Source organism: Macaca nemestrina, chromosome 12 (genome assembly GCF_043159975.1).
Source record: "Macaca nemestrina isolate mMacNem1 chromosome 12, mMacNem.hap1, whole genome shotgun sequence".
Lineage (NCBI taxonomy): Eukaryota > Metazoa > Chordata > Mammalia > Primates > Cercopithecidae > Macaca > Macaca nemestrina.
In genome coordinates this window covers 8492891-8506700 of record NC_092136.1, presented here as the reverse complement: position 1 = coordinate 8506700, position 13810 = coordinate 8492891, and the positions used below count along the sequence as shown (strand labels likewise).

The 13810-nt window shown below is 58.2% G+C and overlaps 2 protein-coding genes across 3 annotated transcripts; one reads left to right on the top strand and one right to left on the bottom strand.

Moving 5' to 3' along the window:
- Nucleotides 1–7081: 7081 nt before the first annotated feature.
- C12H11orf68 (chromosome 12 C11orf68 homolog) lies at nt 7082–9425 on the bottom strand. 2 transcript variants are annotated; one of them, XM_011720890.3, is made up of 2 exons: nt 9164–9425; nt 7082–8473 (listed from the first exon to the last, which is right to left on the bottom strand). In XM_011720890.3, exons 1-2 carry the CDS (start codon nt 9280–9282, stop codon nt 7714–7716), a joined length of 879 nt encoding a protein of 292 aa, XP_011719192.2. In that variant the 5' UTR covers nt 9283–9425; the 3' UTR covers nt 7082–7713. The 2 variants fall into 2 exon arrangements, with proteins under 2 accessions (XP_011719192.2, XP_011719193.2); XM_011720891.3 differs by having other exon boundaries at nt 7082–8470; nt 9164–9422.
- Nucleotides 9426–9515: 90 nt separating this feature from the next.
- On the top strand, nt 9516–11825 carry LOC105469607 (DR1 associated protein 1). Its single transcript, XM_011720892.3, has 7 exons — nt 9516–9795; nt 10033–10105; nt 10201–10294; nt 10596–10715; nt 10822–10915; nt 11136–11224; nt 11591–11825. The coding sequence occupies exons 1-7, from the start codon at nt 9754–9756 to the stop codon at nt 11694–11696; spliced, it is 618 nt and encodes a 205-aa protein (XP_011719194.1). The 5' UTR covers nt 9516–9753; the 3' UTR covers nt 11697–11825.
- Nucleotides 11826–13810: the final 1985 nt, after the last annotated feature.

Below are 13810 nucleotides of genomic sequence, written 5' to 3'. Positions count from 1 at the left end.
CTCCAGCCTGGGTGATAGAGTGAGCCTCTGACTCCAGAAAAAAAAAAAAAAAAAAAAAACCACATGCATACACACAAACAAACAAAAAAACAAAACAGCGACTTGGTCCTCCTGACCACAAGGCACTTTCGTTCAGCCCAGAGAGGTGGTCAGACACTCAGACTAGTCCTGGTGCTAAGGAGACGGTGCTGCGGGGAGGGCCCAGAGAGTGCCAGGGCCATCACTGGAGCCCAGGAAGGAAGAGTTCTTTCCAACTGTGGTGGGGGTAGGAGAAGCCTTCCTGGCAGAGGAGAATTGGGGAGAAACATTTATAAAAAGCGAGGCTCCCTTTCCCTCACCAGCCACCTCTCCAGCCCAGGACTGTGGGACGAACATCAAAGACACAGCTCCAGCCTGGCTGGGTCTCTAGTAGTTCGTTAAATGACGTCATTATGTGACTTCAGGTCAGTCTCTTTCCCTCTGGGAGCCTCAATTTCCCCTTCCTGCAGATGAGGTTTACATACTGTGGACCCTGAAACTAGAGGTTTCCATGGAGATGGCAGGGGCTGGGATGGGGTTTTGGGCCTCTCATCCTTGCTTCAGTAAGCGCCATTCAGCAGGCAGGAGGGGCTCTGGCAGTGGACATCTTGGGTTTGAATTTCAGTTCAGCCACTTCCTGGCTGGGCAAGCTGGGGAAGCTGGGAAATTCCCTAACTTCTCAATGCCTCAGTTTCCTCCCTTGTAAAGAGGATGCTGGCCGGGTGCAGTGGCTCTCGCCTGTAATCCCAGCATTTTGGGAGGCTGAGGCGGGCGGGTCACCTGAGATAGCGAGTTTGAGACCAGCCTGACTAACATGGAGAAACCCTGTGTCTACTAAAAATACAAAATTAGCCAGGCGTGGTGGCGCATACCTGTAATCCCAGCTACTCAAGAGACTGAGGCAGGAGAATTGTTTGAACCCGGGAGGCAGAGGTTGCAGTGAGCCAAGATCACGCCATTGCACTCCAGCCTGGGTGACAAGAGCGAAACTCTGTCTCAAAAAAAGAAAAAAAAAAAAAAAAAAGAGGATGTTAATAATCTTACCCGCTTTTCACGGTTGTAGGGGAGTGACTGAGCCATGGCATGGACAGTGCTGAGCATGGCACCTGTACAGTAAGGGATGGATAAATGTTAGTGAGAATTTTCTTGCTGTTTTATTTTGTGCTTTATGGGCAATTTCCTCTGAAGGGTGATGTCAGGGGCGCTGCTGTCAGTGCCCAGGATGGATCTGCCCACTCCGCCTGGCCCCTTAAGTTTCTTGGAGTGGCTCCTGCTTCCTGCCGACCCAGGCTCAGACAGTTGGAGCTTGTCACCCAGTTCTCAGGTTCCCCCTAACTCCTCAGACCTGGGCCATACCCCAAGCCCAGTACCCCATGGGTGCCAGCTCCTGCTCTGGGCCAGGAGTGGTATGAAACACCCGTCCTGGATGAAAGGCTGACAGGCCTGGGCTGGGCCAATAAACCACCCCACCCATCCTGGGAGGACTTCTGGGCACCGGTGTAAACTGAGTCATGGGGGGTGAGGGGGTGAGTCACACAGCCTGGATGTGGGAGCCAAATGGGACAGAGCTTGCCTGTGTGGGGTCCCTGGCCCCGTCTCAAACAGCCACAACTCTCAGCCCACCTCCGACACCCATCAGGCCCCTGGCCCACCGCAGAGGTGAGCGGGGCCAGACCAGGTTCCCAGAGGACAGGAGCCTGGAGGCTGGACTCCCAGTATGCACGCATGTCTGTGTGTGAGTTTGTGTCATGTGTTGTGAGGGGCGGGTGGCAGACCGGAAAGGGAGGCTCTGACTCGGGAGGGAAGGATGGATTGGGGTTTGGAAAAGAGTCAAAGCCCTGGAGAGATTTTGGCGGGAATGCTTCGCTGCCCTCTCCTGGCCTCTGAGGGTTGGGCTGATTTTCCTGCCTGAACCAGCTTTCTCCCTTTAGGGGAGGGAGGAAGAGGAGCTGGGGCCTGGTGGGTGACCTCCGTGTCCTCTAGGGTATACAGAGGGCAGAGTCGGTCGGAGGAGGGAAGATCCCCAGAAGCCAATTTAGACTTCATCCCAGAAAGGTCTTTCCCCTCGGGGCCAGAGCTGCTCAGGGACCAGGGACAGAGCTCCCTGCGACGCGGGTGTACAAGGACTCCCGGGAGTTGTGCAGGCCCCAGAGCAGTTCTAGCCTTGACCTTGGCCAAGTTGCCAAGTTACTTAACCTCTTTCTGCCTCAGTTTCCTCATCAGTAAAAGGAGGAGGTCTGTGAGGACCATAATGAGTTAATGCATCTGAACTGCTTAGGGTGTGCCTAGCACAGAGTAGGTCTATATACAGGTTTGATTTTTTTTCTTTTTCCAGACAGGTTTGCCAGGCTGGAGTGCAGTTGCTGGATCGTGGCTCGCCAAAGCCTTGCCCTCCCAGGCTCAACCGACCTTCCTCCCTTAGCCTCCTGAGTGCTGGGAGTGTAGGAATGTGCCACCATGCCTGGCTTTGTTTTGTTTTGTTTTGTTTTTGGTAGAGATGGGGGTCTCACTGTGTTGCCCAGGCTGGTCTTGAACTCCTGGGCTCAAGCAATCCTTTTGCCTCGGCCTCCCAGACTGCTGTTATTATAAACATGAGCCACCACACCTAGCCCATGTTTACTTTTACTATTTGAGCCTGTTTTCTCATCTATAAAATGGGTGAGAAAGGACCACTGAGGTGGCCCTTGTCCAGCTTTCTCTCTGGTCCCAGTCTCTGGTTTTATTCCCTGGGAAGGTGCCCCCTAAGCCCTGTCACCCTGCCTGACTCTATCTCCCTGGCATTTTCCAAGTAAGCAAAGGAGGATGGGGTTGGTGGGCTTCTCAGCTGGGTGTCCTCAGGTTTACCCCTGGGTGCCTGGGGGATGTATGTCAGAGGAGCGGGGAGTTTCCCTCCTCAGATGAATCAGCTGTGTGACCCGATCCTCATCCCTGCCAGAGCCCCTCCCAGCCGGCAAGAGTGGGGCGCAGCTGCCCCACTGGGAAAATCCCCCAAATCCTGCCAAAGCTCCTGCTGAAGCATTCTCCCGACTCAGCTGATTCAGTCCTCTTTGAGTCTGCATGAGTTCCAACAGAAGTACAAGTCGGGCAGATTCTCTCCTTCCCTGGACAGACCCTCTGGAGCCTCCTCCCTGGGATCTGGGGTTTGCAGTATGTGAGAGTGGGAGGAAAAGGAGTTGGGGCGGGGGTTCTTTACCTGGCCTCAGTCACCCTTCCCCTGGGTTTTTTTTTTTTAGACGGAGTCTGGCTCTGTTGCCCAGGCTGGAGTGCAGTGGCACGATCTTGGCTTACTCTAAGCTCCGCCTCCCAGGTTCACGCCATTCTCCTGCCTCAGCCTCCCGAGTAGCTGGGACTACAGGCGCCCGCCACCACGCCCGGCTAATTTTTTGTATTTTTAGTAGAGACGGTGTTTCACCGTGTTAGCCAGGATGGTCTCAATCTCCTGACCTCGTGATCCACCAGCCATGGCCTCCCAAAGTGCTGGGATTACAGGCGTGAGCCACCGCGCCCGGCCCCCCTGGTTTTATAAAAGGAGCGGAGCACAGGACTTGTCCAAGTTTTCCCAGCACCCTCTGAGCTGAAGGCACGTCCCTGCTCCAAGGTAGGAAGGGGCCAAACAGGGCAGAACCCACTGCCAGCCTGAGGGGGTGGGTTTTGGAGGGCCATTGACCTAGCAGGGGACCAGTTCCCACTGTAGACCTGGAGACTCTTCTTGCCCAGTAGGTTTGGTCATTGCACTGTCTAGGCCTCAGTTTCTTCATCGGTAAAAAAGGGACTTTCTGCTGGGCATGGTGGCTCATGCCTCTAATCCCAGCACTTTGGGAGGCCAAGGTGGGTGGATCACCTGAGGTCAGGCGTTCAAGACCAGCATGGCCAACATGGCAACCCAGGAGGAGGAGGTTGTAGTGAACCAAGATCATGCCACTGTACTCCAGCCTGGGTGACAGAGTGAAACTCTGTTTAAAAAAAAAAAAGAGGCCGGGCGCGGTGGCTCACGCCTGTAATCCCAGCACTTTGGGAGGCCGAGGCGGGCGGATCACAAGGTCAGGAGATCGAGACCACGGTGAAACCCCGTCTCTACTAAAAATACAAAAAATTAGCCGGGCGCGGTTGTGGGTGCCTGTAGTCCCAGCTACTCGGGAGGCTGAGGCAGGAGAATGGCGTGAACCCGGGAGGCGGAGCTTGCAGTGAGCCGAGATCGCGCCACTGCACTCCAGCCTGGGCGACAGAGCGAGACTCCATCTCAAAAAAAAAAAAAAAAAAAAAGAGAGACTCTCAGTTTTGGCCCAGCTTCTCTCCCAGGTGGTTCTGAAGACCCAACCTCCCGTGTGCTTTAGAAACGAGATCCTGAGTCCTTGCTGGGTCTCATCTGTCTTTGCAGTCCCCACCCCAACAGCACTTTGATAAAGTGGGGGTTCAACAGTGCATAAGATGCCTTGGAGTTGGATGAACTGGGTTTGAATCTTGGCTCTGCCACTTACTTGCTCCATGACTTGAGCCAATTATTGAACTTGTCTGGGTCTCAGTTTCCTCTTCTGCAAAATGGCAATAATAATAGAGCCAGGTGAAACTTAGATGAAATCATGTAGGTAAATGCTTCGCACTGTGCCTGGCTCTTGTTATGAACAGAATGAGGAAACTGAGACCCAGAGAGGGAGAGTGGCTTTCATTCACTCACTCATTTATTCAAGAATGTTTGGCTGAGTGCAGGGGCTCATATTTGTAATTCCTTTGGGATTACTTTGGGAGGATGAGGTGGTAGGATTGCTTGAGCCCAGGAGTTCAAAGCTGCAGTGAGCCATGATCATGCCACTGCACTCCAGCCTGGGCAGCAGAGCAAGACCCTATCTCAAAAAAGAAAGTTAATTTGGCATCTGCACTAGGCTGGGCCCTATGCCGGATGCTGGAGGATAAAGCATTGCCACTGTTCTGAAGGGATCTTACACACAGATGAGAGCAGCAGGCAGGCGGGAGCTGTGGGAGCCTAGGGGACATTCCTGCAACAGTTGGGGTGAGGAAGGATGCGGAAGGATCCTGAAGAATTACACCTGAGCCAGTAGGTCTGGAACATGGCGCCAGCCAGGGAAGTGGGCGAGGGTAAGCCAAGCAGAGGCTACAGCACCAGCAAAGGCATGAAAGTGAGAAAGGCCACCATGTGTGCAAGAAAAGTCGCACGCAGCTCAATGTTCTTGGACAAGGAGTGCGAAGCAGGGAGTGGAGACGGGATGAGGCAGACGGGTCCAGCAGGGGCTGGAGTCGCCAATTACCTCATTCATTCATATAATAACTTATGGAGTCATTGTTCTGGCCTAGCACTGTGGTAGGCTCTGGGGACAGGGCTGAGATCTGGCCACTGTTCCTGCCTTCACAGAGCACAGTATGGGCATGGGGCTTAGGGGCCAGCAGGAGACGGACATCCATCAATCCATTACACAAGTCACCACACACTCCGGCCATCAGGGCTGCAAGGCAGGTGCTCAAGCAGAAGGAACAGCCCGAGGCCCAGGGTTGTGCGACAGTGGGTGAAGGAAGTAACAGACGGCTCCAGCAGAGTGAGCATGGGCAGAAAGGGGTGCCCCAGGGAAGCGGGGACAGTCGATGGGCACCAGGTCACGGCCAGTGCAGGAGAGCGGACTCTATCCTGCAGACTGTGGGGAGCCATGGAAGGGCTTTTGGCAGAAGGACATGGCCACTCTGCGGGAGGGATCTGTTGACCTGGCTGTGGAGAATGGAGGAGGGACAAGAGGACAGTGGAAGTGGCTTGGGAGACAGTGGGTTGTGGGGTGGGGCAGGGCACAGCGATGGAGAGGGGCTGTGTGTGTGACACACTCAGCTATGAAAGAAGCCAGTGCCATTGACCCCACCTGGGCATCTCTGCGGGACCCATGAGGTGCCTTGGCCCACTTTGGTGGAGTGCAAAGCCCTGGCGGCCCAAGGGAGGCAGAGCACCAGGCTCCAACTTGGAGACCACCCAGCTCTGGGGACTTCCCAAGGCTGGGCAGAGGGGGACTCAGCCCTGGGGAAGCTCAGGGTGGGGAGGAAGCTGGAGAGAGGACTGAGCCAGCATCTCATGACTCAGCCACTTCCACCCAGTCAGCCTGGTGGCATCTCCGCTCCCCTGCTCTAAATTCCGATTTGGTGAGACTGCTGGGGGCTGAGTCAGTCTCGGCACGGCACGAGAGCTGTGTCCCAAGGGGCTCCCTGCCAGACACCCTGGCCTCCAATCCAGGCCAGGGCCAGGCACTGGGCTGGAGAGATGGAGGCGTGCGGGAGCCAGGCTCCGAGGCTACAGCAAGTCCCAGCAGAGCAGGGCGGCCTAATGAGATCACATAAGTGAACATGCTTCGTGAGTTATGAAAAGCTGTTTTCCTCGGTGGGCTCAGGGACCTCATTGCCTGAGGAAGGGACTGGGATTCAAGTCCTAGCTCTGCCCACCTCATCGCATGACACTGAGAAAACTCCTTTCCCTTCTTGGCTTCAATTACCTTGACCGCAGAATGGGGCCAACATCTCCTAAAGAGGTTGTGAGATTTAAATTTAATACATATGAAAGCGCTTTGCAAACTGTCCAGTGGGCCCTATGAAGGTCAGGATGGTAGAAGAGGACAGTATGAATGGCGGGGCTTCCAGAGAGACTACCTAGGGTTGCGCAGGTTGTTCACTGCACAAGATGTCCAGCCTAGGGTGCCGAAATCCAGCCCATCCCATCCTCTGCTCCCCAAACCACGTACCCTGGCCTAGGACTGCCTGGGCTTGGTACCTTCCTCTAATATGCACAAATGTACCTTGAGGGCTAGCAGTGGCCCCTTAGACGTTCCTGGAGGGATCAACCCCTGGAATTATGGGAAATCTCTGAGAAACTGATTTGGGATGGAGGGGAAGTGGGGCTGGTTTTGCAGAGGTTCTTAGAGACAGGGCCTAGCCTCAGCAGTGAGGCACAACTTACTGCTAGGGGCAGCTATGGGGGCCTGGCCGGGTCAACGGGGTAGTCTCTCCTGGCCCTGCCTCTCCCTAGCAACCAAAGCAGGTAACCACCAAGACAGTATTTTAAAAAACACTCAAGACACAGACCCAAGCCGGGTTTTATTGAAATGCCAGGAGCAGGCACATGTCAAAGTAGCCAAGGAAGGGGGGATGGTGGGACAGGCTGTGTGAGCTGGCAGGGATGCGCAGGCCTCATGTCCATGGTCCTGGCATCCCCTCTGCCAAAGGACAAGTAGGCACAACCACCCTCCCCCCAAAATGGCATGCTCAGGCCAGTGGGGCCCCTACCCCTAGACCATGAAGGCTCCAAGGAGAGGGGCTGGAAGTACTAAGTTTTCTCCCTTGTGAGGGGGAAGGAAAGAAGGGGAGATGCAGGAGGAAGGGGAGGTATAGCAGGGGATGAGCGTCCCAAGGAAGTCTCTCCTCTTAGGTGTCTGCACCCAACCCACGGTCCTGGGCAGTGGAGAGGAGCAGCATTACAAAGGGAGGCTGAAGGCTCATCCCTCAGACAACCGGATTCCCCCAGCCTGTGGGGCTTGCATCAGCCCTGAACAGAGGGCAGAAGTTCAAGGGGACTGAAGATGCAGGTAGTTCCCAAGTGACCTAGTAGTCCCCAGAGTTGGGGGGCTTGTCCTTCATGGGACAAGGAGGAAGACAGGAGGATCCATCCCCAGCATGGAGTGGGGAGAGGGCAGTCTCCCCAGTTTGGCCCCTCTAGGTCAGTTCCACGTTGTTGGCACGGTCAAGCACTCGGGAGCCACGGGCACTGCCCCCAAGCTGGAAACGACTCTCATAGAGAGTGGGGCAGAGGTGCCAGCGGTTGGCCCGGTAGATGCCCAGGTAGGTGTAGACATCAGGCTTGTAGGTGAGCAGACACTTAATACCTGCTGCACGGATGGCTGAATCTGCCTCCAGTACACCCAAGCGGTCCGTGAAGTCGTCCGTGTAAACACAGATGACCTGGCGCCCACCCTCCTTGGCCCGTGGGCTCACCTTGGCCACCTGAAGCCGGCCTTCAACCACGGCCCGGGCAATGCCAGCCCAGGCATGGTCCAGCTTAAAGCCTGGTGCCAGATGCATAAGCCACTTGCCTGAGAGCACGTGGTGGGTGATGGCGAGCTGGCGCAGGGTGCCCGGTGTGATGGGCCGCCCACTGGTCTGCAGAGCTTCCCAGGCTGCCTGCAGGCCCTGCACATCCCCGGAGTTGGGGCTGTAGCCCTGCCCATACACTGCAATCCAGCCCACAGGCTCTGAGTTGGGTGAACCGGGGTCCCCATAGCGGGTAACTTGGGATGGTGGGTACTTGGCCAGCCAGGCATCCAGCTCAGTGGCAGGTGTCGTGTGGGCATCAAACACTAGCCAGGGGTCCATGTCAGCTGCCATAGCCTCTGCAGCCAGGTGCTCAGCAGTGAAGCCATCCTCACGGCCACCTGGAGAGTCCTCCTCTTCCAGCTCCTCACCTGGTTCCGTCCTGCTGTGAGGGAACCGAGTCAGGGCAGGGTCTGAGACAATAACTACAGGTGCCAGGCACTGGATTAAACTGTGGCCTTGGGTAAGAGTTATTGTCGATGCGCCTCAGTTGCCTCATCTTTACAATGGGATAACAACTGTTCCTGTCCTGTAGATCCGCTGTGAAAATTAGATGCCTGAGGAGTGAGCGCTCCAGAAGGGTTGCTGCAGTTATTACTATTCTCCTTGACTTACAGACAAGGAAACTGAGGCTCAGAGAGAAAGGACTTGCCCAAGGTCACCTGTAGTGCGTGGCAGGGCCAAAGGGTGAATCCAGGCGTGGGAGCAACCGGCCCCAGCTACACCTCCCGGCCCTGACAAGGCCCCCTTTTCCTGGCAGGTATCCGGAGCGCTGGCATTTAATAGAGGAAGGCAAAGAAGCGCACGTTCGCGCAGCTCCCAAGGCCGGCTCTGTAGGGCCAGGCCTCCCGAGAAGGCGTTATCGGGCCCACTTAAAGACGAGGACACTGAGGTCCAGAGAGGGCACAGGCCGTTCTGAAGCCAATGGGGCGGTGCCCGGACTCGAACCTGGGCTTGCTAGAGCCTGCAGGAGCGCCAGGTTCCGGCCGTGCCGCGCCCGCCGCCATTAACGCCCACGGCCCGAGCGGTGCTCCCGCCCCGGCCCTGCCCTGCCCCTCCCGCCGCCCGCAGTCACCTCCGGCCTTCGCTGCGTTCGACGCCGGCCCAGCCCCGGGCCCGGTTCCGCTCCTGCCGGGACTCCGTGCCACCGCCGCCGCGCCCCACCCCCGCCACGGCCGCCGCCGCCGCCGCCATCTTAGCGCCGTGCCACCTCAACAACAACTTTATAGACAAGCGCAGCCACGGGGCGGAGCCGCCAGCCTCAGCGGCCGCAGCGGCCGCGCTGTGGGGCGGGGCCGGCAGGGGAAGGGGCGGGGCCGACGGGGAGGTGCTGACTCGGGGGGCGGGGCCATCGCGGGAACCCCGGGAGGGGCGGGCCGTGGGGGGCGGGGCCAACGTTCGCACTTCTGGTCTTGGGGGCGGGCGGGAGCAGCGGTACAGACCGGGGAGGGATGCGCACGGCCCGGGAGGCTCCAAGAGGAGGGCACTAGGGCCCTGTGAGCGGCGTCTTAACCGGCGGCGCTAGGACTCCACGGGAAGCGGCGGGGGCGGAGCGGGCGGCACCAGGACCCGGGGGAACCGAGGCGGGCGGGCAGCGAGCAGGCCCGGGAGCCGGGAGGCTGCGGGCGGCGGCGCTGGACCCGACGCGGCGAGAGAGGCCCCGAGATGCCGAGCAAGAAGAAGAAGTACAACGCGCGGTTCCCGCCGGTGAGCACATGGCAGAGCCCGGCAGGGAGTGGGCCCGGCTCCCGGGAGGCTTGGGCCCGGTTCCCTCTGGAAAGGCAGGCGCGCCGCGGTGTTCGGGGGCCTGGACGCCCCGCCTCCTCCGTGCCCTACCCGCGTCCGCGTCCTCCGCCCCCTTTCTCCGGGGATGCCCCTTCCTTCCCCGGCACCCCTTTAGGGGACGGAGGCGACGGGGTCTGAACTCTGCTCCCCCACCCGAAGGCGCGGATCAAGAAGATCATGCAGACGGACGAAGAGATTGGGAAGGTGGCGGCGGCGGTGCCTGTCATCATCTGTATCCTGCCGGGGGCGGGCCGGGTCGAGGGACGTCGGGAAGGGAGGCAGCGGGTCGCCCTCCCCCGCCCTGGCGTTCTCCTTGACGCCCCTCAGCCCGGGCTCTTGAGCTCTTCCTAGAGTCGCTGTTGAAGAAGGCCTGCCAGGTGACCCAGTCCCGGAACGCCAAGACCATGACCACATCCCACCTGTGAGCGGCGAGGAGCAGGGAGGGGCCGGCGGGGCTGGCGCGGGGAGTTCACACACTGAGGGAGGCAGAGCTTGGATGGCGAGGGAGGTGGGCGGCGGCCGGGACACCAGCAAGGCCACAGACTGGCAGAGGAGGGGCTGGGCGTCCAGGCAGAGGGAGCCACTTAAGTAAAGGAGTGCAGGCCCGGGGGCGGAGATCAGCCCGAGCTCCAGTCTGACATCCGGAGCCCCTTGCTGCCACCCACTGAGGGTTCGGGTGTCTGGGCCCGTCTTGAGTGCCAGCCCCTCCTCACCTCTTCCAGGAAGCAGTGCATCGAGCTGGAGCAGCAGTTTGACTTCTTGAAGGACTTGGTGGCATCTGTTCCCGACATGCAGGGGGACGGGGAGGACAACCACATGGATGGGGACAAGGGCGCCCGCAGGTGGGGCCAGGGCCTGGCATACAGTGGGGAAGGCCAAGGCCACAGGGCTTGGGGGTGGCCAAGGAGTAGGGAGACCTCCGGGCAGATGGACTGTACCTTCCCAAAGGGGCCGGAAACCAGGCAGCGGCGGCCGGAAGAACGGTGGAATGGGAACGAAAAGCAAGGACAAGAAGCTGTCCGGGACAGACTCGGAGCAGGAGGTGAGTGAGGCCCCAGCTCTTCGCCCTGCCCTTGATGATGGGACAGACAGCCTCGCCCCAAGCTGAACTGGCAGGAGGCCAGCGCTCATCCTTTTCTGCGACCTCTTTGCACCCGGTTTATTTGTAAACTGGGGCTGAGAGGGTCTACTGCTGTCCCTGCCACTCCCAGTGATGGGCTCGTGTCTTTTCTTGTCAACTCTGACCTCTGTGGTGCTCACAGGATGAATCTGAGGACACAGATACTGATGGGGAAGAGGAGACATCACAACCCCCACCCCAGGCCAGCCACCCCCCTGCCCACTTTCAGAGGTGAGCAGCCCAGGGGCATGGAAGGGTGCTGGCAGACTCCCTAGAGCCAGTTTACCCTTCCTGGTCTCCCTGGCCCCTTGGTCTTGTTGATTGTGGCATATTTGGGGGGTGGGAGGAGAATAACTGAGGAGACTGAGGAGGGCTCGAAGGCAGGAGACTGTTCTCCTGAAAGATCCTGCTCCACCCTGCCAGGGCCCGTGGGTGGGCCCTGGGCCTGCCCTGCGTGAGCTGCCCTGGGCCTTGGCCCCATGGATCTGGAGGGTGGTGGTGGGAGGGTCAGGTGAGGGAGGGAGGGGCTTGGCAGCTGCCCCCGTGGAGGGCATGGTGGGGCTTAGGCCTGACTCCCCCCTGCCTTCTGCTCTGCAGCCCCCCGACGCCCTTCCTGCCCTTCGCCTCTACTCTGCCTTTGCCCCCAGCGCCCCCGGGCCCCTCAGCACCTGATGAAGAGGACGAAGAGGATTATGACTCCTAGCGTCTTCTGCCCCCCAGGCCATAGCCCCTTTTAGTTGGTTTTAGTTGCTCTGGGGGGAAGAGAGAAGGTAGAGCTGTTCTTAAATTTATTAAAAAAAATAATAAAAGGGAATCTCAGTGTCTGTTCCAGGCTCTGTGCAGGACATCATGGTTGCCATCCCATCCACCCACCTGCCTTCCCCACATGAAACTGGGAGCTGGGGCCGGGCGCGGTGGCTCACTCCTGTAATGCCAACACTTTGGGAGGCTGAGGTGGGCGTATCCCCTGAGGTCAAGAGTTCAAGACCAGCTTGGCCAACATGGTGAAACCCCGTCTCTACAAAAAATAGAAAAATTAGCTGGGCGTGGTGGTGTGCCCCTGTAATCCCAGCTGCTAGGGAGGCTGAGGCAGGAGAGTCGCTTGAACCTGGGAGGTGGAGGTTGCAGTGAGCTGAGATCACACCATTGCACTCCAACCTGGGTGATGGAGTGAGACTCCATCTCAAAAAAAAAACTGGGAGCTGGGGCCGTGTCAATGGCAGGTGAGGTGCAGTGAGGGGAGAGAGGGATCATCTGGGGAGGCTGGAGGCCCTGGCTCTGCTGAGCACGCCAGGGCTGCCTACAGAAGGGAGGTGGGAGAGCTCGCAAGTGCTGGGCACGTGGGGGACACCTGCCTCGCGGGCTGCTGCCCTGCTCTCAGCAGCCTCTTGTCTCTCTGATGGAGACTGTTCTGCTCCCTGTGGGCTGCTGTGAAGGGATAAGTGGGACAGGGAGCAGGAACAGGTCTTGGAAACTGTAGAGTCCTGTGCCCAGTGTAGTGAAGGGCATGTGGAAAGGAGCAGACATAGCAAGATTGTGAAGGGCCTTGAAGGTGGTTTTTGAGCAGGGCGGTGACACAGTATGTTCATCCAGATAACCTTTCAGAGCAGACCCAGGAGCTGTGTTGCGTGTAAAGCAGAGGCACTCAGTGAGGTTGGGGAAGGTGCAGGTAGCCCACGTGGGGCCTCCTGGGGCCCGCAAGGCATTCAGTTTTAAAGGTCTAAATGGTGGCGTATGCCTGTGGTCCCAGCTGCTTAGGAGGCTGGGACAGGAGTTCGAGGCAGCAGTGAGCCATGATTGCACCACTGCACTCCAGCCTGGGCAACAGAGCAAGACCCCGACTCAAAAAAAAAAAATGTCAAAAAGAAAACGTATACATATAGTCTGTTTCTTTTTTTTTTTTTTTTTTGAGACGGAGTCTCGCTCTGCCACCCAGGCTGGAGTGCAGTGGCCGGATCTCAGCTCACTGCAGGCTCCGCCTCCCGGGTTCAGGCAATTCTCCTGCCTCCCCAGTAGCTGGGACTACAGGCGCCCGCCACCTTGCCCGGCTAGTTTTTTGTATTTTTTAGTAGAGACGGGGTTTCACCGTGTCAGCCAGGATGGTCTCGATCTCCTGACCTCGTGATCCGCCCGTCTCGGCCTCCCAAAGTGCTGGGATTACAGGCTTGAGCCACTGCGCCCGGCCACGTATAGTCTGTTTCTTTTTTTTTTTTTTTTTTTTTTTTTTTGAGGCGGAGTCTCGGTCTGTTGCCCAGGCTGGAGTGCAGTGGCGCGATCTCGGCTCACTGCAAGCTCCGCCTCCCGGGTTCCCGCCATTCTCCTGCCTCAGCCTCCCAAGTAGCTGGGACTACAGGCGCTGCCACCACGCCCGGCTAATTTTTTTGTATTTTTAGTGGAGACGGGGTTTCATTGTGTTAGCCAGGATGGTCTCGATCTCCTGACCTCGTGATCCGCCCGCCTCGGCCTCCCAAAGTGCTGGGATTACAGGCTTGAGCCACCGCGCCCGGCCTATAGTCTGTTTCTTAACAAGCTCAGTGGCTTTCTCGTGGGCACTGGTGGCAGCAGGGAACTGACTCGGAAGTCTGGGTGAGGTGATGGCAGCTGGAGCAGGACGAGGTAGGGGCACAGTGAGCGGTGGGCAGACTTGGGTCTGTGCTGGCCTCAGCCTTCAGCATGGAGATGGCCAACTGCACATGGAGGCTGAGGGGATTGTTAAGGGCGACCCCCAGGTTTCTTTCTGCAGCAGCTTTGGTGGTCAGGGGCTCCTTCCCTGCTGGGGGACATAGGAAGAACAGGTTCAGCCTGAAGGTCACAATG

Bases quoted from the DNA above. Each gene is read 5' to 3' on its own strand.
- LOC105469607 (XM_011720892.3), top strand. From the start codon at position 9,754: ATGCCGAGCAAGAAGAAGAAGTACAACGCGCGGTTCCCGCCG. The intron at 10,106-10,200 runs GTATCCTGCCGG...GACGCCCCTCAG, and splicing joins GGCGGTGCCTGTCATCATCT to CCCGGGCTCTTGAGCTCTTC. The intron at 10,295-10,595 runs GTGAGCGGCGAG...CACCTCTTCCAG, and splicing joins ACCATGACCACATCCCACCT to GAAGCAGTGCATCGAGCTGG.
- C12H11orf68 (XM_011720890.3), bottom strand. From the start codon at position 9,282: ATGGCGGCGGCGGCGGCGGCCGTGGCGGGGGTGGGGCGCGGCGGCGGT. The intron at 8,474-9,163 runs GTGACTGCGGGC...GTTCCCTCACAG, and splicing joins GAACGCAGCGAAGGCCGGAG to CAGGACGGAACCAGGTGAGG.